Below are 25,923 nucleotides of genomic sequence, written 5' to 3' on the forward strand. Positions count from 1 at the left end.
ATGGTAATGTTTGGATATACTCATAGTGGCAACAATTAAAAACCACAGTAGGGGGGGTACTGGGTTCCTGGCCAGTGGTGCTCTGTCGTGGTCCCTAGGGGAGCAGCGACAGTCTCCCAGGTACAGTGGTGGGGACCGGGAGGGAGTGAGGGTTCAACAGTGAGCCCCTGATACTAATGACTATGCTTGTGAGCTGATAAACCCAAAATAATAACAAGGCCTAGAGCAACTTTGTGCCTGGGAATTTCCTTCTGTCAGCCTTCATGTTACTCAAATGTGGCCAGTCTCGAAGCCAAACTCAGCATGTAAATGCAATGCCTTCCCCCCAGCGTGGGACATGACACCCGGGGATGAGCCTCCCTGGCAACGAGGGACCACTATCAACTACCAACTGATGATGCAACTGGAAAATGACCTTATACGGAAGGTTCAATGCGGAGCGGCAGAATATCCATGTCTACATAAAATACCATGACTTTAAAATGCTGTTTGACCTAAAGTAAGGGGGAAATGGAAAGGAGAAATGAGTTTATATGGCTACGAGTTTCTAAAAAAGAGTCTGGAGGCTGGCAGAAGGTTTGCCCTCATGCACAACTGAGCAGAGTCAGAGAGACAGATAAAGCAGATACAACCCCCAGATATTGGTTCCTTTGAGGGCTAAAGAGACCCATGGGAGTTATGGTCATGGCCGATGGGGTTAACTACCAGGGCAGATGGCCCCTCTTTGGAAATGGTGTTTATGTGTGATGAATCTGGACTCAGATGGGATCTCCCTTCATAAGACTTTCATGCTAATGTGCTGGAGGTGCAGTTAATGTTGGGGTTTAAGATATATTTAGGGGATTTGAATCTCTGGACTGACAATGTGATAGCCAGATCCTGAGCCTCAACAGACTCCAGCACCTACAATCTGATTTATTGGACTTACCACACTCAGCTAAGATGGAGGTGTAGAAGGACAACCACCACACCATGGAGCCTAGAGTGATTACAACTGAAAATGGGAGGATTGCATCCAGCATCCAGGTGGAATCTGAGCCTCCTCTTGACATAAAGGTGCAATGGACACAACCAATCCAGTGTCCACATAGAAGAGGTGGCATTGGATTGGGAAAAGTGGACATAATGGACAAAGGGTATGGGGAAAGGCAGGAAGAGATGAGAGGTGGAGGCGTCTTCGGGACATGGAGCTGCCCTGGATGGTGCTTCAGAGGTAATCACCGGACATTGTAAATCCTCACAGGGCCTACATGATGGAATAGAGGAGAGTATGGGCCATGATGTGAACCAATGTATATGAGGTGCAGAGGTGCCCAAAGATGTACTTACCAAATCCAATGGATGTGTCATGATGATGGGAACGAGTGTTGTTGGGGGGGGGGAAAGGGGGGGTGGGGGGGTGGGGTTGAATGGGACCTCACATATATATTTTTAATGTAATATTATTACAAAGTCAATAAAAAATAAAAAAATTAAAAAAAATCCTTTTATTTCCCTATCATTATAGAAAAATAGTTTTTCAAGACGCAAAGTTCTCAGATGGCAGTTATTTTTTTCTGTGCACCGTGACAATATTCTTTCACCATCTTCTGAATCTTCCTGTTGTCTGTGTGTAGTTCTTCTGTAGTGACCAGTTCTTCTTCCCTGGATGCTATTTTAGTTTTTTTGCAGCTAACCAATGGTTCTTCTTCCCTGGCTGATATTGTATTTCTTTTGTAGTAACCAGTCCTTTCTTCCGTGGATGTTATTGTAGGTTTTTCATAGTAACCAGTCAGTCTTCCTGGGATGATATTATAGTTCTTTCATGTTAACCATTCCTTCTTTCCTGGATGTTATTGCGCTTTTTTCATAGTAACCAGTCGTTGTTTCCATGGACGATATGTGTAGCTCTTTCGTAGTAGCCGTTCCTCCTTCCCTGGATGGTACTGTAGTTTTGTGGTAGCCCCCAGTCCTTCTTCCCTGGATGATCTGTGTATTTCTGTCATAGTAACTATCCTTCCCTGGACGATGTGTGTACTTCCTTCATAGTAACCATTGCTTCTTCCCTGGATGTTATTGTAATTCTTTCACAGTCACTATTCTTCTTCCCTGAATGATATTATAGTTTTTTCATAGTAACCAGTCCTTCTCCCTGGATGATATTGTAATTCTTCCACAGAAACCAATCCTTTTGCCCTGGACAATATGTGTAGTTCTTTCGTAGCAGCCAGTCTTTCTTCCCTGAATGTTATTGTAGAATTTTTGTAGTTAACCAGTCAGCCTTCCTCCCTGAATGATATGTGTAGTTTTCTCATAGTAAGCAGTCCTTTTTCACTGGCTGTTATTGTTTTTTTTTCTTCAGTGTAACCATGCCTTCTTCCCTGGATGTTATTGTAGTTCTTTCATAGTAACCAGTTCTTCTCCCTGGATGATGTGTGTATTTCTTTTGTAATAACCAAATGTTTTCCCTGTATATTATTGTAGTCCTTTCATAGTAACCAGTCATTCTAGCCTGGATTTTACTGTAGTTCTTTTGTAGTAACCATTGCTTCCTCCCTGGGTGATATTGTAGGTCTTTCGTATTCACCAGTCCTTTGCTGGATGATATTGTAGTTTTTTTGTAGTAACCAGTACATTTTCCCTGGATGATGTGTATATTTATTTAGTAGCAACCAGTCCTTCCTCGGGTTATTTGTGTAGTTCTTTCTTAGTAACCAGTCCTTCTTCCCTAAATGTTATTGAACTTCTTTCATAGTTAACCAGTCATCTTTTTCCCTGGACGTAATTGTAGTTCTTTCATAGTAACCAGTCCTTCTTCCCTGGGTGATATGTGTAGTTCTTTCTTAGTAACCAGTCTTTCTTTCCTGCTGTTACTGTAGTTTTTTCATAGTAACCAGTCATTCTTCCATGGAAATTATTGTAGCTTTTTTGTAGTAACCAATTCTTCTTCCCTGGATGATAATGTAGTTCTTTTGTAGTAACTAGTCTTCTTCCCCACATGATGTGTGTTTATCTATTTTAGTAACCAGTTGTTGTTCCCTGGATGTTATTGTAGTTCTTTCATAGTAACCAGTCCTTATTCCCTGGATGATACTGTAGTTCTTTTGCAGTAATCAGTCCTTCATATCTGGATGATATATATAGTACTTTCAAAAGTAACCAGTCCTTCTTCCCTGGATGTTATTTTAGTTCTCCCATAGTAACCAGTCCTTCTTCCCTGGATGGTTTTAGTAATGCAGTTTCTAGGTGGGGTGATTATGTTTTTCTTATTTATCTTATTCATATATTATAGTTTTCTTTTAAAATAATGATCTCATAGTTCTTTTATGCTAGAAATATCAAAATTACATTTGTATTAAGCTTCAATAAGTTGTACTATTATATGCTTGCAGGGCTTTCTTTAAGCATGAAGTGGATATAAAGGTAACACCTCAGAATATCTTATGTGCTTATGGTAATGCTCCTTTTATATCCCTTTTTGAAGAGGGGACTGATGCTCACAGTTTTTCACTCAGGCAACCATCTCTTGGGGTCATATCCATCTCCAGGGCCCCAATGTGTAGAAGCTGCCTGGCCGTAGATACAACTGCTTTAAAAATGCCTCTAACGTGATCTGCTGATAAAATAATTAAATTTATGCCTTGCAGTCCATCCAATGATATCTCCTGAGCGATTTCGATTCACACCCTCTCTGTGTCCCCCTCTAGGTATTTCTCTTTCAGCAGTAACGTGCAGTCCGGATCGGCTGAACAAAAGAAATGGAAGTTTCCAATCTGGCCAGAGTGGAGTGAAACGGACATCAACGCAGAGAAGTGGGATGCAGGGAAAGGTGGAAAAGAGAAGGACAAAACAGGAAAAAGCCCGACATTTGTAAGTAGCCTGTAATACCGTGAACATGACTAGATTTTCATTGTGGCTTTGAATGGTATAAAGGATCAAGAGTTCTTAGCATGTGAGTTTTCTCTTTCTTCTCTGCAATCTCCACTCCAAAGTGGGCACTGCCCTTGGCCCTCCTTGCTCCAGCCCCCGTGCACCTCACCTTTCCAAGCATCTGTGAATCACATTTGTGCAGACACGGGGAAAGAGAGCCACCCAAAGAGGCAGAAAGAAATGAAGGGGAACAAAGACAGAGCAGAACTCAGTGGACAGAGCTGGGGATCAGGTGGGGGGGGTTAAGAAGAGGCTCCGGCTCCCCTGGAGCTTTGAACTGGAGATGACTGAACAGTTTTTTAAAGAGCTGTTACTGTGAGATAAGAATTGACTCCATCCTTAATATTCCTCAGATATTTGGGTCAAGATCTGCGTTTTCTCTGTTTACCTTTGATCATGTAAATATGATGCTCCTTGAAGTTGGGATAGGTGAGATCCCTGCATTTTCAGGTTGTGTTACTTTAGTCTTTGGCCAATCTAAAAATTTTTACACTGCTTTTTAAAGACTTCTTTATCGAAGGTCAGAGTCTGGGTTACATTTAAAATATGACCTATTTATTTGCCGTACCAGTTCATTCAACATAAATATTTATAGAATACAGTTAACATGTTTTCCAAACACAAACACAATTGTAGGATGCCTGGGTTGAACTGCGCTGTCTTTCTTTGCATAGTGCACTCTGAAGTGGGACATATTCCCATTTTTATTCTTTTCCCCAAATTCAGAAGTACCAGGTACGTGATTCCTATCAGTGGTTTGTTCACAAAAGATTCGGTAAATGTAACTAATTGCCAGTTCTGTTAGCACTTGAACAAATACCAAATTGTCTCCCTGTGAGGGACAGCATTTTCTGTGCTAAGCTCAGAGAGATTACAGAAATTTTAGATGCAAAGAGCTTTTGAACTCTGTGGATTCCAGTGAAATTGGTTATGCCCTCAGAATTTCAACAACAGTCCAAACTCTGGGGAGACTGTAAGTGAGTGTGTGTGTGTGTAGCTTTCAGAACTTATATCAGGAAGGTAAACTTCCATAGAGCTCTGGAAAACCTAGAGATTTTCCCAAAATGTGGTGAAATAATGTGCAGGGGCAGAGCAGAAAAGCCTGAAGATTTTGAAATAGGGCATAAAAAGACAACGTTTCTGGGACTGTGGAGTGCAAGCTTGCCTTTATCAGATAACTGAAAAATGTCTGGCAGATCTCTGGAAGGCTGGGCCTCAAATTCTGGGCTTTATCAGGACTGCAAAAGCAAGGGAGAGCCCGTGGGATCAGCAGTTATTGGAAGAAAGTTACGAGCAGGGGCAGAAGCAAATGAGCTGGATTACTGCAACCCTTTTCGTCTGGGGCCACACAGGAAGATTGGAGTTCATGGAACACCAAGGGAATGGGACCTGGTAAACACCCAGCCCTTCGTTAGCCCCTGAGAATCCTACTGCACCATCCTGTATAGAGTGAGCATAAACCAAAACTAAGCCCGGGCACCACACCCTGAGACCAGCCTCCGCTGCTCAAGATGGTCTGCTTATACTCTAGCAGCCTTCTAGTGGAAATGAAATCCTACTCTCTGGAAGAAGCCTTATAATCTAGAACCTGTAGAAATTATTATGTGCATCATACAATAAAAAATTACCAAGAGGAAAAGTCAGATAATAGAAAGAGAGTCACAGGTGATTCAGATTTTGGAATTGCTGGACAGTGACTTTAAAATAACTGCAATTAATATTTGCAAGAGAAGAAGTAAAACAAGGTGAGGGAAGTTTACCAGCCCTTGGACACCTCAGTCTATTTTAAAGGACTCCTTCTTTGAGCACTTTGGCTATTAACAGATGTTGAGTTTGCCCTGCTCTTCATTCCAATAATCCCAGTATCTTACAGGTGGTAGTAATCCACTTGTTCCAGATAAATATAGACATTCGTAAAGCTTTAAGCTCAGACAAGGTCCTGAAATATCACCCATTTCTCAGGTCACACCAGCCTTGGGGTAAAGGTAAGATTCTGTAAAAATCACAGTCTCCCTTAACTCAGGTTTTAGCTGCCTTGCATTCCCTGTGGACAGTTCAAGTTTCCCAGCATTGCCTTTGTGCTCCTGTTGCAGCACTTTTCATGTTCTCCCTTGTAGAGACATTCCTTTCCTACCACCTTAGGAGCTCTGAGCCCTTTGGCATGGGAGCTACCTGGAGTTGCTCTAACTGATGCCACTGAGAGCAGACATTTGCGTGCCATCATTTTCCAGTACTCAGTTGTTTGGTTTTTTTAAAAGATTTACTTATTTCTCTCCCCTTCCCCCCCCACCCTGGTTGTCTGTTCTCTGTGTCTATTTGCTGCATCTTCTTTGTCTGCTTCTGTTGTTGTCAGCAGCATGGGAATCTGTGTTTCTTCTGGTTGCATCATCTTGTTGTGTCAGCTCTCCGTGTGTGCGGCACCATTCCTGGGCAGGCTGCATTTTCTTTCGTGCTGGGTGGCTCTCCTTATGGGGTGCACTCTTTGCATGTGGGACTCCCCTACGTGGGGACACCCCTGCGTGGCAGGGCACCCCTTGCGCGCATCAGCGCTGCTCATGGGCCAGCTCCACACGGGTCAAGGAGGCCCGGGGTTTGAACCGCAGACCTCCCATGTGGTAGACGGAAGCCCTAACCACTGGGCCAAGTCCGCCGCCCTCCAGTACTCAGTTTTTGATACATAATAGAGGCTCAAAAGTTTAAAAATGAGTTATACTTATGGCCACTTATCCCAGAGAAATAGAAACTTATATTCACACAAGCATCTGTAACATGCACACAAGTGCCCAAGCAGCTTTATTTGTACTAGGCCTAGACTGGAAACAGCCAAGATGCCCTCCAGTGACTGAATGCCCAGCTGACATGTATCCCTACCGGGAAAGTTACTCGACAACAAACCAGAAAGAACTATTGATAAGAACGACTTGGAGAGATCTTCAGGGAGTTATCCTGAGTGGAAAAAAAGCAAGCACAGAGACTCAAATAATATATAATTATATAACGTATCATTAGTTAAATAACCAAATTATAGAAAGAGAACAGATTAGTGGGCTGCCAGGGGTCAGAGGTGGAGCAGGGCATGGGAAGTGGGAGTGGGGGTGGGGTGGCTATAAAAGGGCCACATGAGGGGCCCCTGCAGTTAAGGAGATGATCTGTGTCTTAACGGCATCAATTTCAGGATTGTAGTTAATTAATATGCCATAGTATTGGCGGTTGTTTTTTTGGAGGTCCCGGGGATTGAACCCAGAACCTCACTCACGTGAAGCAGGTGCTCCGCCACTGAGCTGCACCCGCACCCTGCACTACAGTTGTATCAGATGTTTCCACTGAAGGGAACTGGGTGAAGCGTATGCAGGGACTCTCTGTATTATTTCTTACAACAGCAATGACTCCATAGATATCTCAAAGCTTTAATTTAAAAATGAAGAACAAAAGTCAGGTTGAAGCTACAAGTTACATTTATATGTAGTCCTGTTTATGATTCTAATACTTAAAAAATAAGTAACTATTTTTTCAATTTTGTCTACTCATGTTAAAATTGCGAAGTGTGAGTCCTCTAATTTGCTCTTCTTTTTCAAGATGGTTTTGACTCTTTGGGACCTCTGGCCATTCCATATCATCAAAACCGTGTGGTACTGGCACGAGAATAGACATATAGAGCAATGGAATCAAACTGAGAGATAGGAAATAGACACATCTATGACCACATCTGTTTTTGATAAGGGTGTCAAGTCTACTCACTGTGGAAGGAGTAGATCTCTTCAACAAATAGTGCTGGGAAAACTACATGTCCATATTACAAAGAATGAAGAAAAATTATGTAGAAAAAGTAGCTCAAAATGGATCAAAGACCTAAATATAAGACTCAAAACACTAAAGCTCCTAGAAGAAAATATACGGAAACATCTTCAGGACCTCATATTAAATAATGGTTTCTTAGACTTTATACCCAAAGCATAAACAAGAAGAGAAATAATAAACAAATGTTACTTCATTAAAATTATAAACTTTTGTACATTAAAGGACTTTATCATGAAAGTGAAAAATATTTGTAAACCACATATCTGTTAAGGGTTTAATATCCAGAACATATAAAGAAATCCTACAACACAACAACAAAAAGTCAGCCCAATTTTAAAAATGGGCAAAAATCTTTGAATAGGCCTGTCTCCAAAGAAGATACACAAATGGCTAACAAGCACACAAGTTGCACATCATCATCCATTAGGGAAATGCAACTTGAACTCACAAGGAGATAGCATTTCACACCCACTAAAATAGCTACTATTTTTTCTTAAAGATTATAAAAAGTATTGGCAAGGATAAGGAGAAATAGAAACACTCATTTATTGTTGGTGGGATCGTGAAGTGGTGCAGCCATTCATAGGTAGCTGCAGGAAACAGTGTGGCAGTTCCTCAGAAAGTTGAGTATAGAATTACCATGACCTGGCAATCCTACTACTAGGTGTATACTCAAAATAATTGAGAGCAGAAACTCAAAGAGCTATTTCAGGTATTTGCACACCAGTGGTCATAGTGGCATTATTCACAATCATCAGAAGATGGAAACAACCCAAGTGTCCATCAACTGATAAATGGATAAAATATGGTACACACAGGCAATGGAATATTATTCAGCCATAGAAGGGAAGCTCTGATGCATGCTACAACATGAATGACCTTTGACAGCATCATGTTGCCTGGCATACTTGAAACATAAGAGGACAGTTATTGTATGTCCTCACGTATGTGAAATAATTAGAGTGCACACATTCAGAGTCAGAAACTAGAATGTAGGTAAGGGGGGTGGGCAGGCATGGGGGTTCGGAGTGGAGAATTAGTGCTGACTTGATACAGAGTTTCTGTTGGGGTGAGGGAAACAAGTGGTGGTGATGGCAGCACAACAGAGTGAATATAATTAACAGCAGTGGATTGTATACTTGAGAGGGGGAAATGTTAGGTTGTAAATGAAATGTTAGGTTATAAATATTTTATAAGCCCAGAGAAATGCACAGCATAAGGAGTGAACCCTAATGTAAACTATAGGCTATCATTAATAGTATAGTTATAATTGCATTGTTTCATCAACTGTAACAAACGCACCATACTAATGCAAAATGTTAATAGGAAAACTGTGGGGGGGGGGGTGTATGTGGGAACTCTGTACTTTCTGCTTGATTTTTCTGTACACCTACAACTAATGAAAAAAGTAAAAAATATTTTCAGTTGAAAAAAATGGCCATATCTGGTCCATCCAAAATTATTTTCCCACAATGCCTAATTCACATTCCAGGGAAGCCCACACTTGTCTGAACTGCTCCCTCAACAACCCAAATGCTACTCAGCAGTCAAGGCTTCACTGATTAAATGCAATATGGTCACGTGCCGTTTCCTCCAGTACGCTATATGCTACAGAGGAGCTTTGAGAACACACAGGCTGCTGTATAAATGCTTTTCTCGTGATTACATCTATTCACTTGATTTTTACTTGGATTGAGTTGTTTTTATTTTAATAAAACCATATGGAGGAAAAAAGCTCAGTTTCCTTCTTTTTTTGTATAGCATTTTTTTGAAGACCCTGAAGGAAAGATTGAATTACCATCATCATTGAAAATATATTCCTGGAAACGTCCACAGGATGTTATAACTAGTCGGGTAAGAGATTATTTTTGAATGTTAAGCAAAAATACTTATTAATTACAAGGGTAGTATATCCTAGTTATAAAAATTTGTTTAAAAACTTAGGACGATTTTTTATGTCGGTAACCAGTCAAAATATGTGATGGTGTTTTCACATTTAAATTGGAAAGAGATGTTTATCTGTTTAAGTAGTTAGTAAGAGATATCGCAGTGTTGTTTAGAGCATCTGGCTTTCCTCACCCTCTCTCCCCAGTGTCAACTGAAAGGCTAGAACATTGCAAGGAGTTACTCCCTCAACTGGCAGCCAGAGCTCCTCCGTCCTGCTTCTGAGCCGGAATCTTGGGTGGTGGGAATCTTAGGTGGTGGGAAGGTGGGTTTGCTCTAGGACCTGCCAGCTTTAGTTTTCTAGCCAGTGAGATTTCCATCTGTATTTCTCTGCTCCAGGGATGCCTGAGGCAGATTCCAAGGAGCACCTTGGGACCCACTGAGCCAAATGCCTGGTGAGGTAGTGAGAAAGCATCACTTGGAACAGACCCACTGGCTTACCACTTAGTCGCTTTGTTAGTTTGAATATATTTGGTGTTTTGAAGGGTTTAAATATCACCAAAGACTCTCTTCCTTATTAACTTTTTATTTTCATCTAGTGCTGGTCAAATGGGTGTCACAGGGCTGATTCTTCTGTGCAAAGTGTTTCTTTTCTGAAAAGTTTTAGTCCCTCCAAGTACTGCTACTAATGCACGCGAGTACCATTATAAGCCACATTTTCTGATCACTGTTACTAGTTGAGAAAGTTGTATAAATTTAAATTCAAAAGAATTGACTTAGTGGAGAAAAATGAGCAGGTACATAGCTGTCCACCAAGCATTTATTGAATGTGTACTTTTAAGATGCTTTTAATAAAAGAAATTAAATCCACACGAAACATACCTTTAAACTATTTATAACTTTTGGTAACATTGACAAGAAGAATGTAAATTTGCTGATATTTCTCTAAGGCACTTGCTATTAATGCCACTCAAGTTCTGCTTGATCTAAGCACAAGATTTACACTTGATGCAAGGATAGGATATGAATTCCGGGAGGTGGGAAGAAATTTAAGCAGAAACCTCTTATGAACTGCCCCTTTTTCTTTTCAGCATACCTTACTTCTGAGATGCACATACACATAAAATGAGTTCACCCACTGCTGCTGATTCCCTCCTGCCTTCAGGAAATGCCATCCTCCATACCGCCAGGCTCTCTGCCCTGGTTCCGTCTCTCAGTGCACCTGCTGGAGGAAGGGTCAGACAGAGCTGGCTGAAACAGCTGGAACTGAAAGGCTAGATAAGTAGGAAAGTCCCAAAATAGTACGGTCAGGCTTTAATGAGCAGGTCCACAGTAGTCAATGTTTTACACTGAGAAGCACTGAATTTACGTTTTATTTATTTATTTTTACATTTTTTAATTGTTTTTTTTTTGAAGATACATAGATCACAAATAATGCTACATTAAAAAATGTAAGAGGTTCCCATATACCCCACACCCCATACCCCCCCACTCCTCCCACATCAACAACCTCCTTCATCACTGTGGCACATCCTTTGTCTTTGGTGAATACATTTTGGAGCACTGCTGCACCACATGGATTATAGTTTACTTGTAGTTCACACTCTCCCCCACTCCATTCAGTGGGTTATGGCAGGATATAAAACGTCCAGCATCTGTCGCTGCAATATCATTGAGGACAACTCCAAGTCCTGAAAACGCCCCCTCATCACCTCTCTTCTTCCCTCTCCCTGCCCTCAGCAACGCCTGTGGTCACTGTCTCCACATCAGTTAGAGTCATCCCACACATGCAGTGGAAACAACCTTTCATGAAAAAGCGAATGTGAGAGTCATTCTCTCCCATTCTCTCCCATTCCATTTTGAGTATGTATTTTGAAGTGCGGGTAATCCTCCCAGGGCCCACTGGATGGAATGGGGGAGGGTGTGGGCCATGATGTGGACCATTGACCATGGGGTGCAGAGATGCCCAGAGATGTACTTACCAGGTGCAATGGATGTGTCATGATGATGGGAGTGAGGGTTGCTGCGGGGGAGTGGTGGGGTGGGGGTGGTAGGGTTGAATGGGACCTCATATTTTTTTAATGTAATATTTTTACAAAATCAATTAAAAAAAAACAACAAAACACCAAGGCAAGGAGCCATAAAAAATAACAGAAAATTTGAAGGAGCTGACATGGCTCAAGCAGTTGGGCACCTGCCTCCCTCATGGGAAGCCCCAAGTTTGGTTCCTGGTACCTTCTAAAGAAAACAAACAATGAGCAGACAATGAGGAGATATCAAGGAAAAACAAGAAGAAGATAATGAGCAAAAACAATGAACAGACAATGAAAAAAATATATAATGAGCAGACAATGAGCAAAAAAACAGACAGACAATGAGCAAAAGCAAATAATCAGGGAGCATATGTGGCTCAAGCAGTTGAGGGCCCACTTCCCACATGGGAGGTCCTGGGTTCAGTTCCGGTGCCTCCCAAAGAAAAAACAGGCAACAAGCAGACAATGAGCAGACAATGAGCACCAACAACAAGCAAAAACAGTGAGCAAGCAGACAAGGGAGCCATCTTGAGCAGGCAGGGAGGGATCATAAAAAATTTAGTCCAGAAAAAGTTGGGATAACAAAATACAATGTAAACAATATTAATAAAGGATAAACTTGGAAAAATAATTAGCTAACAACATGTGTGAGAGACAAAGGATTACTTTTGATATATACTTTTCTTTATATAGAGAGTTCCTATGATTAATACTGATCAACCTTACTAGACAAAACCACATTACACATGTGAGAAAATCATTAAAATAAATGAAACTTTTAAAAATGAACTAACATTTTTATCAGTAATATTGTCAAAGATTAAAACTAAATAATTTTAGGCAGTGTTATAACAGGATGGCAAGGGGTATAATAAAATTTTGTTGCTAGTGCAAATTGGTACAAACTTTTAGACAATTTAACAACATCTAAATAGCAATGTGTATGTATTTGTGTATTGATGTTTGTGTAGAAAAAATTTTTCAAGACTACAAACCAAACTATTAGTAATTGGGAAATGGAATTCCAATGATTTTAACAAATAAATTTTATATTGTTAAAAAAAAAGTGCGGGTCCTGGCCACGAAGGTTCTTTGAGCCTCTGGGTAACTGTTACGCTCACCGGAAAGCACGTTGGCCAGCCTGGAGCGCAGTGGGGACGACGTGGGTCAGAGAGAGGCGGATGCTCGTGACCCTGGGCCGAGCTCTCGGTCAGTGTGGGCTGGTCCAGCCCAGGGCCTCGCCGTCTCTGACCCCAGAGGGAGGATGGAATCTGCGCACTCCTGGTGGCCCCCGAGCACTGCTGATAAGGAGCAGAATTAAGCCGTGTGGAGCTGGACCTGCCCCAAACAGAGGGGCAGGGGTGGGGTGCCGAAACGCCACCGTGGACCCCTGGCGCTGATACTTGCTGTCGTTGACAAACTCTAATCTGCCGGCGGGCGACCACCCTGTCCAATCTTCAGTCTTTAGGAATCCAGTACTTAATCTGTAGTTAACCAATGTTATTGCACATGGGTACTTGTTGAAACGTGTGTGGGTCCAGTATAGACATACAAACTGATGTAAATTAATACATTTATAAATTATGATCAGAAGAATCAATTCAGGTCTTCAAGGTAGTTTAGGTACCTTTTTTCTTAATTTAAACAATTATTTTATTGAGTTTTCAAAATACTAATATGTACACATGATTGAGAGCAATTGATGGTATTAGTGTCTTGAAAAATCTAATTCACTAACCCAAACCATTTTCATGGAAAACTGGCACGTTGAATATATAAGCTTGATACAAATTGTAGCTCATTTCTTTTACTGTTAAGTCATGTTTTTTGTATTACTTTATTTTCTATTTGACTAAATATATAAAAGCAATTTTAGATGTCTACCAATTACGATTGTCAAATTAATTTTAAAATATAAAAGGATTTAAAGTTGGACAAGATTTTATAAAGCTGTTACAGCTAATATTTTTCATCCAAGATAAAGAAAGATATCTTTCCAGCTCTCAGATGTTAATTAAGTGATGGGTTTAACTTGAGTGGCTAATTTAAATCCCCTTTAAACTCAGTTTGTATGTATATACCCATACTGCTTATTTGCGTATATTGTATCCAATAATATAATACTTGTATATTAAATTCTGTATTTTCCAAGCATTCTGTTATTAAATTATCTTCAACTATAGCTCTAACTAGTGACTGTCTTATGGAATAACATGCTTACTTTTTATTTCTTCTAATTCCTCTGGTTGTGCGAAATGAGGCAGGTTTGGCCTGTTTATGGCACAAGCAACTTTGTTTCATTAAGGCGCATTCCCGTCATTGTTCTCATGCAGTGTGAGCTCTATAATTATCCTTTTTTGAAATTTCAGGTTCCCGTGGTTGTGAAGAATGAATTCCTGTTTGACTTGTTTTCAGCAAATGAGCATTTGCTGTGCAGTGAGGTAGGTGGGCAGGTGGCGAGCCCTGGCAGAGCACAGGGGGCTCGGTGCGGCCACCAGCCCTGCCCCGGGAGCCCGAGGCGGCCACACTTCCCCTCGGAGCCCACGCGTGTCAGGACGGGGCGGCGCGGTGGGGGCGGCTGGCACGGGGAGGCGTTGGGTGCCCGGGCGCGCGCCTGCTCCCGCACCCTGGTTTACCCCCACGCTTGGTCCCTTCTGCGCCCCTACGGGGGTGACCTCAGAGGAGCCTGAGGAGTGGGAGCTGGACATTATATGTTAGACTACATTCTTTCTTCTCTTTCATCTTTTTACCAATATTAAAATCGAAACACGGATTTCTTTAATCAGGTCATACTGATTAGCATAAGATTATCTCTAAATTGTTTTAAAATTTATAGTGTAGTCTAAATTATGCTTGTTTCATGAAGCCTAAAAATACATAGACCTTAGCTTTTCGTTTCTCAAGAGAAAATTTAAAAAAATTACAAAACAGTCAATGTTAAGATTTCCAGATACACAGGAGGATAACTGCTTTACTTTTGCCAAATCAACCAAAGTTTAAGAAGTTTCTTATATAACTCTAATCAAACAAAACATAAGTCTAATCAGGGCAGTTTCAAGCCTTTAATCTCTTACAAGCCAGGCGGCTTAAAACAGGCATCCGACATGAGATGGATATTTCAGAAAAACCCGATACTACTGAGGCAGTAAAGCTTTCTCCAGCACCCACCGCGACCCAGGGATTTCTTGTTCATTTCTGTTCTTCACCAAAGTGTTGTCAGAGTCTTGCCTGCTCTTTCTCTCTCTGACAGGCCCCATTCCTAGTCTAATTAGCCCAGTCAACATAAAGGAGATGGTTCCCTTCTCAAACTTCTCAGCGTTTGCAGAAGGGTCGCTCGCTTCTAAAAGGATAATTCCTTTATCCTTTGTAAAAGGATAATTCCAGAATCAAACGCCGGCGCCCTCAGAAGCGCCCAGGGACACACAGCTGGCGCGCGGGCGCACCTGCCCTGGGCAGGGATGGCTGCCGGCCACTGGGGCCCCCTGCTAGGGCACCCGTGCTGCAGGCCTGCTCTTCACGACACTTGTCTTTCCAGAAAGTTATATTTTCTGAAAACAAAAGCAAGACCTGTGAGTTCATTCTGTGGGTCAGAGATCAAAGGTGGGATACATGACGTACAGAATTCAATCTCACTACTGGAAGTAGAGTGTTCACTTTATTTCCCCCCCTAAATTGCATGTCTCCACCTGAAAGAGACCCTGGTAGATGGGTAACCTGTGGCTAAGAAAGGGGGCCTGGTCGATGGGTAAACTGTAGATGACCGAAGGAGAGCTGGTGGGGATAACCTGCAGGTAACGGAGCGATGAGCCGCTAACTCGCACGGGCCTTGTTCACAGCTGATGAGATGGATCATCAGCGAAATCTACGCAGCCTGGAGGATGCTCAACGGCGCTGCCCTGGGCAGTTGCTGCAAGGGGCACCCCGGGGAGCCCCCGCCGCTGGCCTGGAAGCCGTGGGAGCACATATACTCGCTGTGCAAGGCCGTGAAGGGCCACGTGCCTCTCTTCAACAGCTACGGGAAGTACGTGGTGAAGCTCTACTGGATGGTGAGTGGGCCCCGTTCCCGGGAGGGCGAGCCCCCATGCCGGGTCACAGGTCGCCACGGGGCCGCCAGGGCTGACGCGACACGTACGAGTGTCAAGTGGGGAGCGGGTGGGAAGTGCCCTGGGAATGCCGCTCGGGATCCGGATTATATTACAAATATTTCCCTATAATTTAGTCTCTATTTCATACACTTACTTTTTATGCTTAGACCTTTAATTTGTTTTATCTACTGTGAGAGATAAAGACAAAGACCTAACATTTTATTTCAGTAATTTAGGCAATTGCTCCAGTATTATTTATGAATGTTCCAACTTTTTCCCACTGATTTAACAATAGTTTTCTCATCCCCTAAGTCTAATATAGTCTTGTGTTTGCCTCTAAACTCTATTTTCTTCCATTAGTTCTCTTGTCTTATTCAATACCATGTTGTTTCAATTATTATGTGTGTTTTTAGAGCAAGAGCTCTAAATATACTGGTTTCAATGTTTTCTTGGCTTATGTACTTTTTGAGTACACATTTTATTGGAATTTATCCTTAACACATATTTATAATTATTTATTCTTTACTGTATACACACAGGGCTTCAGCCCTCATCCTGATTCTGTTCCAACCAAGGCTTCCCATTTCTTAAGTACTTAATTTTTTTAGAAAACTGCCTTTTTAAGCACCTTCTTTTGACTCTTCTTTCAAGTGAACAGAGGGTACATTCACTTAGAGTAAATATGTGATATATTTTAAGCACTTTGAATATCTGAGAAGGTATTTTTATTTCCCTGATGCAGGCATATCTTGTAAATATTGCAGTTCAGTTTCAGACCATTGCAATAAAGCAAATGTCATAGTAAAGTAAGTCACATGAATTTTTGGTTTCCCGGTGCATATAAAAGTCACATTTACACAATACTGTAGTCTAAGTGTGCAAAGCATATGTCTAAAAAGCAATATACATACCTTAATTGGTAAAAATCGCACACCATCATCTGAGCTTTCAGCGAGTTGTCATCTCTTTGCCGGTGGAAGGTCTTGCCTCGATGCTGACGCTGCTGACTGATGAGGGGCTGGTTTCTAAGGTTGGGGTGGCTGTGGCAATTGCTCAAAATAAGGCCGCAATGAAGTTTGTTACATTGATTGACTCTTCATTTCATGAAAGATTACACTGTAGCATAAGATGTTGTTTGATAACATTTTACACACAGTAGAATTTCTTTCAAATTGGAATCAGTTGTCTCAATCCCTGCCACTGCATTACCCTTTAAATTTATGTAATATTTGAAATCCTTTTTTTAAAAAATTGACCCTTTTATTAATATAGTGTCCTTCCTTGTCTCCTGTAATAGCTTTATTTAATCTTACTATCATTTTTTTAAAGATACATAGATCACACAAAATGTTACATTAAAAAATATAAGAGGGTCCCACATACCCCACCCCACACTCCTCCCACAGTTACAACCTCTTTCATCATTGTGGCACATTCATTGCATTTGGTGAATACATTTTGGGGCACTGCTGCACTACATCGATTATAGTTTACATTGTAGTTCACATTTTCTCCCAGTCCATTCAGTGGGTGATGGCAGGATATATAATGTCCTGTATCTGTCTCTGCAATATCATTCAGGACAACTCCAAGTCCCAAAAATGCCCCCACATCACACCTCTTCTTCCCTCTCCCTGCCCTCAGCAACTACTGTGGCCACTGTCTCCACATCGATGATATAATTTCTTCCATTGCTAGAGTCACAATAATTTCTGTAGTAGAATACCAGTAAGTCCACTCTAACCCATGTTTTATTCCTCCATCTTTGTCATTTCAACAACGTTCATAGCATCTTTACCAGGAGTAGATTCCACTTAAGAAACAACTTTCTTTGCCCATCCATAAGAAACAATGAGTCACAACATGTAATCCCAGCTGTTATCATGAGATTGTACAAATCAGTCACATCTTGAGGCTCCCCTTCTAATTCTAGTTCTCTTGCTATTTTCACATCTGCAGTTAGTTCCTCCACTGAACTTTTGAATCAAAGTCATCCTGTTCATGTTGACATTTGACTTCCTCCCCTGAGTCACAAATGTTCTTCATGGCGTCTATTAATAGAATAGAGGGCTTTAAATTCACTCTGCCCAGCTCCACTGGAGAATCACTATGGCAGCCACGGTCATACAAAATGTATTTCTTAAATACTAAGATTTGAAAGTTCAATTTGCAACTTGGTCCATGGGCTGCAGAATGGAGGTTGTGTTAGCAGGCATGAAAACAACATTAATCTTGTTGTTCATCTCCATCAGAGCTCTTGGGTGACCAGGTGCATTGTCAATGAGTAGAAATATTTTGAAAGGAATCTTTTTTTCCTAAGCAGTGGGCCTCAGTGGTGGGCTTAAAGTACTCAGTAAACTATGTTATAAACAGATGTGCTGTCACCCAGGCCTTGTTGTTCCATTTGTAGAGCACAGGTGGAATAGATTTAGCAGAATTCTCAAGGGAACTAGGGTTTTTGGAATGGTCAATGAGCACTGGCTTCAACTTCAAGTCACCATCTGCATTAGCCCCTGACAAGGGGATCAGCCCGTCCTTTGAAGTTTGAAGCCAGGCATTGACTTCTCTTCTCCAGGTAGGAAATTCCCAGATGGTGTCTTCTTTCAACAGAAGGCTGTTCCATCTACATTGAAAGTCTGTTGTTTCGTGCAGCTACCTTCATCAACTCTCTTGGGTAGATTTTCTGAAAAATTAGCTACAGCTTCTACATCAGCACATGCTGCTTCACCTTCCACTTCTATGTTGTGGAGACGACTTCTTTCCTTCAGCCTCATGAACCAACGTCTACAAGCATCCATCTTTCCTTCTGCAGCTTCCTCACCTCTCCCAGCATTCCTAGAATTGAAGGGAGTTAGGGGCTTGCTCTGGACTAGGCTTTGTCTTAAGGGAATGTTGTGGCTGGTTTGGTCTTCTATCCAGACCACCAAAACTTTCTCCGTAAGAGAAATATGGCTGCTTTGCTTTAGCTTTCATGTGCTCGCTGGAGTAGTACTTTGAATTTCCTTTAAGAACTTTTCCTTTGCATTCATTACTTGACCAACTGTTTGGCACAAGAGGCCTAATTTTGGCCTATCTAAGCTTTCAATGTGCCTTCCTCACTGAACTTAAACATTTCCAGCTTTTGATATAAAGTGAGATGTGTGACTCTTACTTTCACTTGAACACTTAGAGGCCACTGTAAGGTTTTTAATTGGCCGGATTTCAACACTCTTGTGTCTCAGGGAATAGAGAGGCCTGAGGAGAGGGAGAGAGACAGAGGAACAGGTGGTCGGTGGAGCAGTCAGAACCCACACAACTTTCATCAATTTAGCTCACCATCTCATATGGCTACAGTGTGGGGCTTTCCAAAACAATTACAATGATGTTTGCAAATCCAAAAGATCAAACATCATTGATCACAGATCACCATAACCAATACAATAGTAATGAAAAAGTTTGAAATATTGCAAGAATTACCAAAATAAAATATAACACAGAGATACAAGGTGAGCACATGCTGCTAGACAAAATGTTCCAAAAGACTTGCTCATCGTAGGGTTGCCTCAAACCTTTAATCTATAAAGAATGCAATATTATGCAAAGCACAATAAAGTGAAGCACAATAAAATGAGATATGCCTGTATGATTATTATGTGACTGATAATTTTTAAAAATTATTGAAGTTTATCATTTATACATGAATTTACATAAGCAATAAGTGTATAGTAAAAGATGTGAACTTACAAAACAAACATGTATTTCATCATCTTGGGTTCCCATATATCAACCCACCACCAACATCTGGCACTGTTGTGAAATACTTGTTACAAACTATGAAAGTGCATCATCAAAATACTGCTACTACCTACAGCCAATATCTTACTTTTGGTGAATTTTTCCCCAACTCACTCAATTATTAACTCCCTATATTAGTATTATGTGTTTGTTAGAGTTCATGAGAGAATGTTCTCAAACTTGTCCTGTTAAGCACAGTCCACCTTCTACCGCAGGATTCCCTGTGTTATACAGTCCCATGATTTGTACAGTCCATTCAAAGTGTACACTCAGTGGCTCTCATTTTCATCACAGACTTGTGCTCTCATCACCTCAATCAATTTTAGAACATTTTCATTACTCCAAAAGGAAAAATCCCATACCCTCTTATGTCCCCCTATTTTTGGTCCCTTAGAATTGATATTTCTTTGCCATTGCTGCAAAATATTAAAATATTTCTGTTCACTATCATCTATAATTTACATTAATTGTAATTTTCCCATGAATCACCATATGCTTAACACTTTGTGAAAGAAGAACATTCTTATGTTTATACTATTAACTACAATCTTCACCCACGACCAAAATCACAGTTATACATGCCCTAGATTGTTCTCTAGCTTCCTTTCAATTGAAACTTATGTCCACAGACAACCCCTTTCAGCCACAATCACCCTTAGAAATCAGCAGTGTTAGTTACACTCATGACAATGTGTTACCATCACTGCTATTCTTTTCCACACTTGTATAATTAACCTTATTAAAAATCTGCATACAGTAAGCATCAGCTCCCGTTCTCAGCCCGCTTTCTGTCTCCTATTAACTTATACTCTATAGCGTTTACCTCCGTGAGTTTACTCATCATGTTTAGTTCATGTTAGTGAAACCGTGCAATGGTTGTCCTTTGTGTCTGGCTTATTTCACTCAACATAGTGTCCTCAGGGCCCATCCATGTTGTCATATTTCATTTCTCCTTAACAGCGAAATAGTTTTCCATTGTTTGTATATACCACATTTTGTTTAGCCATGAATAATTTTGCTGTTACATATAGAATGCCTGGACAGTAGGCTTTTCATTTTCAAACCCTGTAGTCGATGCTGGCACATCTTCTGACCTCAGTGATGAAGACCAGATGCGGTGTCTTCTCCTCTCTACCCCATGTGGTGCTGGGGCTCAGTCCAGGGGCTCCCTTGCCTGTCTCTGCTTTATTCTCCCCACAGCACTGAGCATGAGGTCCCCAGAGCCCCCTCCCCATAGCAGGCATGTGCATGTTTGTAAAAATATATGAGAAGATAACACCACCTAGATGCCTGTCTTTCTAGTGATTTTTCTTAAATATGAATTTCTTATATTCTTATAGTAGTACAATCTAGAGTTCTTTTTGTAAGGAAAATACCTCAGCCAGATTGGAACATTGTTCCACTCACCTTCCTCTACTTTGGTCCATTGTTCGAAATTGAATTGTGGTTTTCAGAAGGTTATAGTGAAATAATGGTGATTATAATGATAACAGATATATAGGTAGATGATCTACCATTGATAGAAAGTGATGATGATAGAAAAAACAGATTAGATAGATAATAGAGATAGGTAGATGATGGAGATAGATAGATAGATAGATAGATAGATAGATAGATAGATAGATAGATAGATAGATAGATAGATAGAGTGGCAATTTGATATTATTTATGAATTCCGTAAAGAGATATTGATTATGTTTGTAAACTGGGTCTCTTCCTCTGGGCATGATACTCTTTGACTGATTTAAATTCAAAGGCTTTGTATTTATTTGATTAAACCAAGATTAGAGCTCTGATCCTACTGTTGAGAACTAAAAAGCATAACCTTGCAAAAATATCTAACAAGTTACCCCTGCCCCAGCTTCTGTGGATCGGCCTGTGAGGGCATGGCCTTGCAGGAGAATATCAGATCCTGCCCCTGTTTCTGTAAATCAGCTGTGAAAACATGGCCTATCAGGAAGATATCAAAACGAGTGACTACCCCCCTTCTGTAAATCAGCCGCAACCTTGCACCTGTGTTCTGCTTCCTAGCAAAGCATTAGCCAATGAGCAAAAGTCATGCTGATCCCACATAAAATCCTATATAAACCTATGAAAACTGAAAAACGGGACTCAGACTTCGGAGACTGACTCTCCTCTGGGCCTGTGCGTAATAAATCTGTTCCTCCACTTCTCCTGAGAGCTGGTTTTGGGTCTTTCTGAGGTTCAGAACTCCTGGCTTTGTTGCAACATTTGGTTCCCTAGCTGGGAAACCCAACCATGCTGGCTCTTTGAGCCTCCGGTTTGGGACTGGCAGGTGTGGCCAGTGCCAATCTCCACACGAACAAGGTGATGCCACCTGTCCCCTTGACGGGACCTTCTTCGGGAAAAGGATCCCTGTGGCCACATCTTCCACCCTGGCCTGACTCAGTGGAGAGGTGGATTGAACAACATGAGAAGACACTGGAAAGGTAAGGCCCTGGGGTTCTGAGTCCCAGTCGGGCCCATCTCCGGACAGAAGGGGAGACTGAACACCTCCCAAAATCTTGAGATTCAAGATTCCAGGATAGAGTAGTCCTTTGGATGGGACTGTGTAACCCCTGAGTGATTGAGGGAATGAACGGGGACGGCAGAGGCCTCTGCTGATCCAGTCTGTGGCTCCACGGCCTGCGCTACTGTGTCTGAGTGGGCCCCGACCTGCACCCCGCGGTACGGCGTACAGCATAACGGCTAATCCAGACTCTACACGGCCGCCTTAGCTAGGACGAGCCTAAGTTCCTGTGAGAGACGTGGCCAGGCGGGCCTCTGAGTGGCCTCGTGAGGGTCCCCTCCTTTGTTTGTCCTGCGGCACCAGTTCAGGGATGGGATCATCACAGTCCAAACTCACAGTCTTAGATTGTATGTTAAAAAAAACTTCAAGAAAGGCATTTCTGGGGATTGTAGTGTCTGTATGTCCCCCTGAACTCTCTGGGCTCTGTGCAAAGTCGAGTGGCCTAAGTTTAGGGTTAATTAGCCCTCAGAGGGAACCCTGGAGATGGCCAAGGTTCGTGCAGTGTGGCAGGCAGTCGCTGGGACCCCCGGCCACCCTCATCAGTTTCCCTACATCAATTCCTGGTTAAGAACTGCCCCCTTAGGTTCAGTTCTGTATTGAAAGGAAAGCTCAGAATAGGGTCCTAGTAACTCAAACAGCCAAACCTCAAAAACCTCCTATTCTACAAAATCTCCAGAAGAAAGCCCACTACCCCGCCGCGTGTTCCAGCCATTCCAGGACATCTCCCTGCCCTGGAGCCTCCACAGGCAGATCTCCCAGAGACTCCCCCACCTTCAGTCTCCCTGGGCCTGTCAGCCCCCCCCAGGGGGATCCTGAGACCCCTTTGCAAAAAGACTCCAGCCAGTGCAACCTGCACTTCAGGTGCCCCTCCGTGAAACACAGGGCCCAGCCCTGATCAGCGCAGGTGGAACAGCCCCACCCGGGAGGCCACTCCCTTTTCTCCATCCTTTCACACCCGCAGGTCTCTTAAACTGGAAGCACCACACCCCTTCGTATTCAGAGAAGCCTCAGGCTCTTATCAGCCTCCTGGAGTCCATTTCCCAAGCCCACCACCCCACTTGGGATGATTGCCGCCAACTCCTCTGGACCCTGCTCAATACGAAGGAGAGATGCAGGATCCTCACAGGAGCCAGAAAGTGGGTGTGAGAACAGGCCCCTGCAGGTGTCTTGGAGCCAGAGGAATGGGCCTGAGAAGAGGCACCGGAAGCCCAGCCAGCCTGGGACTTTAACACAGATCAGGGGGGCTGCCCTTCAGCGGGGTCGAGAAGCCTCCTCAGAGGGTACAGGAAGGAGCAAGCGGCCACAATCAGGTCCAAAACGGCCTCCATCACTCAAAATCCAGGAGATTTTTATAATCACCTCTGCAAAGCCTTCATGATGTACATCCCCTTCAACCCAGAAGCCCAGAAACCCAGAGAATGGTCAACACAGCTTTCATTGCCCAGGCAGCCCCAGACATCAAACAAAAACTTCAAAAGCTAAACGGGTTTGCAGAGACAAACATCTCCCAGCTCCTCAAAGTCACAGACTGTTTGTCAGTCGGAACAAAACTGCTGAGGGAGAAGCAAAAAGCGAACAAAACAGCAGGTCTCCCTATTAGCAGCAGCCTTAAAAATCCAGACCCAACCAATAAGAAAGGCCACCTGAAAAGGGGTGAGTTCTTCACCCTGAAATTCTCAGCTGCTGCTAGTACCCCCTGGGGCCACCTGGTTTATGTGTCTGGATTTAAAGAACACTTTTTTTCTGCTGCAGTTAGCTTCCTAGAGTCAGTCACTTATTTGCTTTTAAATGGGAGAATCCCAAGACTCAAAAAAAGGGACTCAATTAACTGAAGCAGAGCTTCAAAAACTCCCCCACCTCTTTTCCTAAATCCTGCCACTTTCCTGCCAAGTGAAAGAGGAACTCCTGAACACAACTGTGCAGAAATGACAACAAGGTGCATACCCGCTGCCCCAGCCTCCAGGATGGGCCGCTTCCTTGCCCAGGTCAGACCCTGTTCACAAACGGCAGCAGTTTTATCAGAAATGAAAAGAGGCTTGCTAACTACACAGTCACTACAGCCAAATAAGTAATAAAAGCAGCTCCTCTACCTAAAAGGTGGTCCACACAGCAAGCCAAGCTCTGGGCACTAATTCAAACCCTACAGCTGGCCACCGGGCAAATGTTAAACATTTACTCTAAGTATGCATTCGCTACTGTACGTATCCATGGAGCAATTCATAAGGAAAGGGGACTCCTAACTGCAGGAAAGAAAGCGCCTTCAACTCCTGGAGGCGGCCTGCAAGCCGAGCAGGGCCACCCTCATACCCTGTCAGGAACAGCAGAAGACGGTGCAGTGACTGAGGAAACACCCTCGCCGATGAAGCGGCTCGACAGGCAGCCAAAAGGCCCTCAACTGCAGCCCGCCACCGGTGCCTCCCTGGCCCTTTAAAACAGCACATTAGAAAACTGAGCTATACCCGGGAGAAACAGGAGTCAGCAAAGAAAAAGAAAGACCCCAGACCCCAGAGGAAAGCTGGCTACTCCTGGATAGCCGAGTCTTCATCCCGAAGGGGCCGCCTACGCCCTTGCCAACAATGCCGCCAGCTCACCCACCTGGAAAACAACTGCTGTAAAAGCTCTGCTCAGAAATATTACTACATTGCCCGGATGGCCTCGCCCTGCACCACTGTTAGCAGCCGACGCCAGACCTGCGCTAAGAACAGCCCCTCCCAAGGTCGCCAGGCCCCGCCCGCATCCAACACACAGGAACGGCCCCTTTTAAAACCTTAACAAGGGACTTACAGAAATAAAACCTAGTCAAAGGGACAGGTGCTTGTTGGTAACAGTGTGCGCCTCCTTGGGCTGGGTCAAGGCCTTTCCCACCTGCACTGAGAAGTAACTACAGCTTTGCTCTGAGAAATCATTCCCCGGCATGGGACACCTTTATCCATAAGCAGCAGCAATGGCCCAGCTCTCGTGTCAGCCGACGTCCAAGAGCCAGCAAAATGTTAGGAATTAGGTAAAAACTCCACACAGCATATAGGCCCCAAAGCTCAGGGTAAGTAAAACGCGTAAATTAAACCCTCACAACTACCCTAGCCAAGGTCTGTAAAAAATTAAAAACTGGCCTCCCGAGAGTAAATCTACTCCCAGTAGCCCTCCTTAAAATCAGACTGCACCCCCTGGATGCTCAGACTTTTCACCTTTTGAAGTTCTGTTTAAACAACCAGCCCCAATTATTCAAACCTCAAGGGAAATCTCAGGCTCCTGGGAAAAACTGGCCAGGATTCTATCCTCCAGCAGTTAAAAAACCCTAGCCTAAATGCACAAAACTGTCCTGTCTCCAGATCCCATCCTATTAGGCCACCCACTATACCCACACTTGCATGGAAACCTAATTTGGGTAAAAGACTGAAAAAAAAGAGACTCTCTCCAGCCTACCTGGATAGGCCCATATACTGTTATCCTTGTAACACCCACTACTCTCAAATTTTCAGGTATTGGGCCTTGGATTCATCATACCAGAGTTAAAAGGGCCCACTCCAACAAGGAAAAGTACAATTGGACAACTCACCCTGTACCTGACTGCCCCTTGAAAATCCAAATTACCCAGAACCACCGAGAATCACCATCACCTGATTAGACAAACTCCTGTTCCCTATAGTTCCTGCTCCTCTTCAAACTGCTCAGATTACTGTTTGGGACTGAACTAATTACTACATCTCCCTAAAACCGGAATGAAGTTTTTAAAAAAATTGCTAATCTTCATAATGTACTTGTGTTTCATAAAATGCTTTACTGCCTTAAGTTGTTTTTCCACTTAGCTTGAGTAATGCCCTATAAAAATTATAAGAGCATTAAAGGGGGGAATTGTTGAGAAATAAGAAACATAACTTTGCAAAAATATCTAACAGGTCACCCCTGCCCC

General features: G+C 42.7%; 1 protein-coding gene across 11 annotated transcripts in view; it reads left to right on the forward strand.

Moving 5' to 3' along the window:
- Positions 1-25,923, forward strand: part of ADGB (androglobin) — a 193,047-nt gene that overhangs the window by 34,557 nt on the left and 132,567 nt on the right. For 9 of the 11 annotated variants that reach the window (XR_011650164.1, XM_058307617.1, XM_058307606.1 and 6 more), the window contains exons 2-5: positions 3,702-3,849; positions 9,469-9,561; positions 13,994-14,065; positions 15,461-15,670. Coding sequence is in view for 10 of the 11 variants with exons in the window: in XM_058307617.1 (XP_058163600.1) it covers positions 3,702-3,849; positions 9,469-9,561; positions 13,994-14,065; positions 15,461-15,670 (523 nt within the window). In the remaining variant the exon portion in view is untranslated. The remainder of the gene's footprint in view (positions 1-3,701; positions 3,850-9,468; positions 9,562-13,993; positions 14,066-15,460; positions 15,671-25,923) is intronic. The other 2 variants (XM_058307607.1, XM_058307609.1) reach the window with 1 other exon arrangement.

This window comes from Dasypus novemcinctus, chromosome 11 (assembly GCF_030445035.2).
Source record: "Dasypus novemcinctus isolate mDasNov1 chromosome 11, mDasNov1.1.hap2, whole genome shotgun sequence".
Lineage (NCBI taxonomy): Eukaryota > Metazoa > Chordata > Mammalia > Cingulata > Dasypodidae > Dasypus > Dasypus novemcinctus.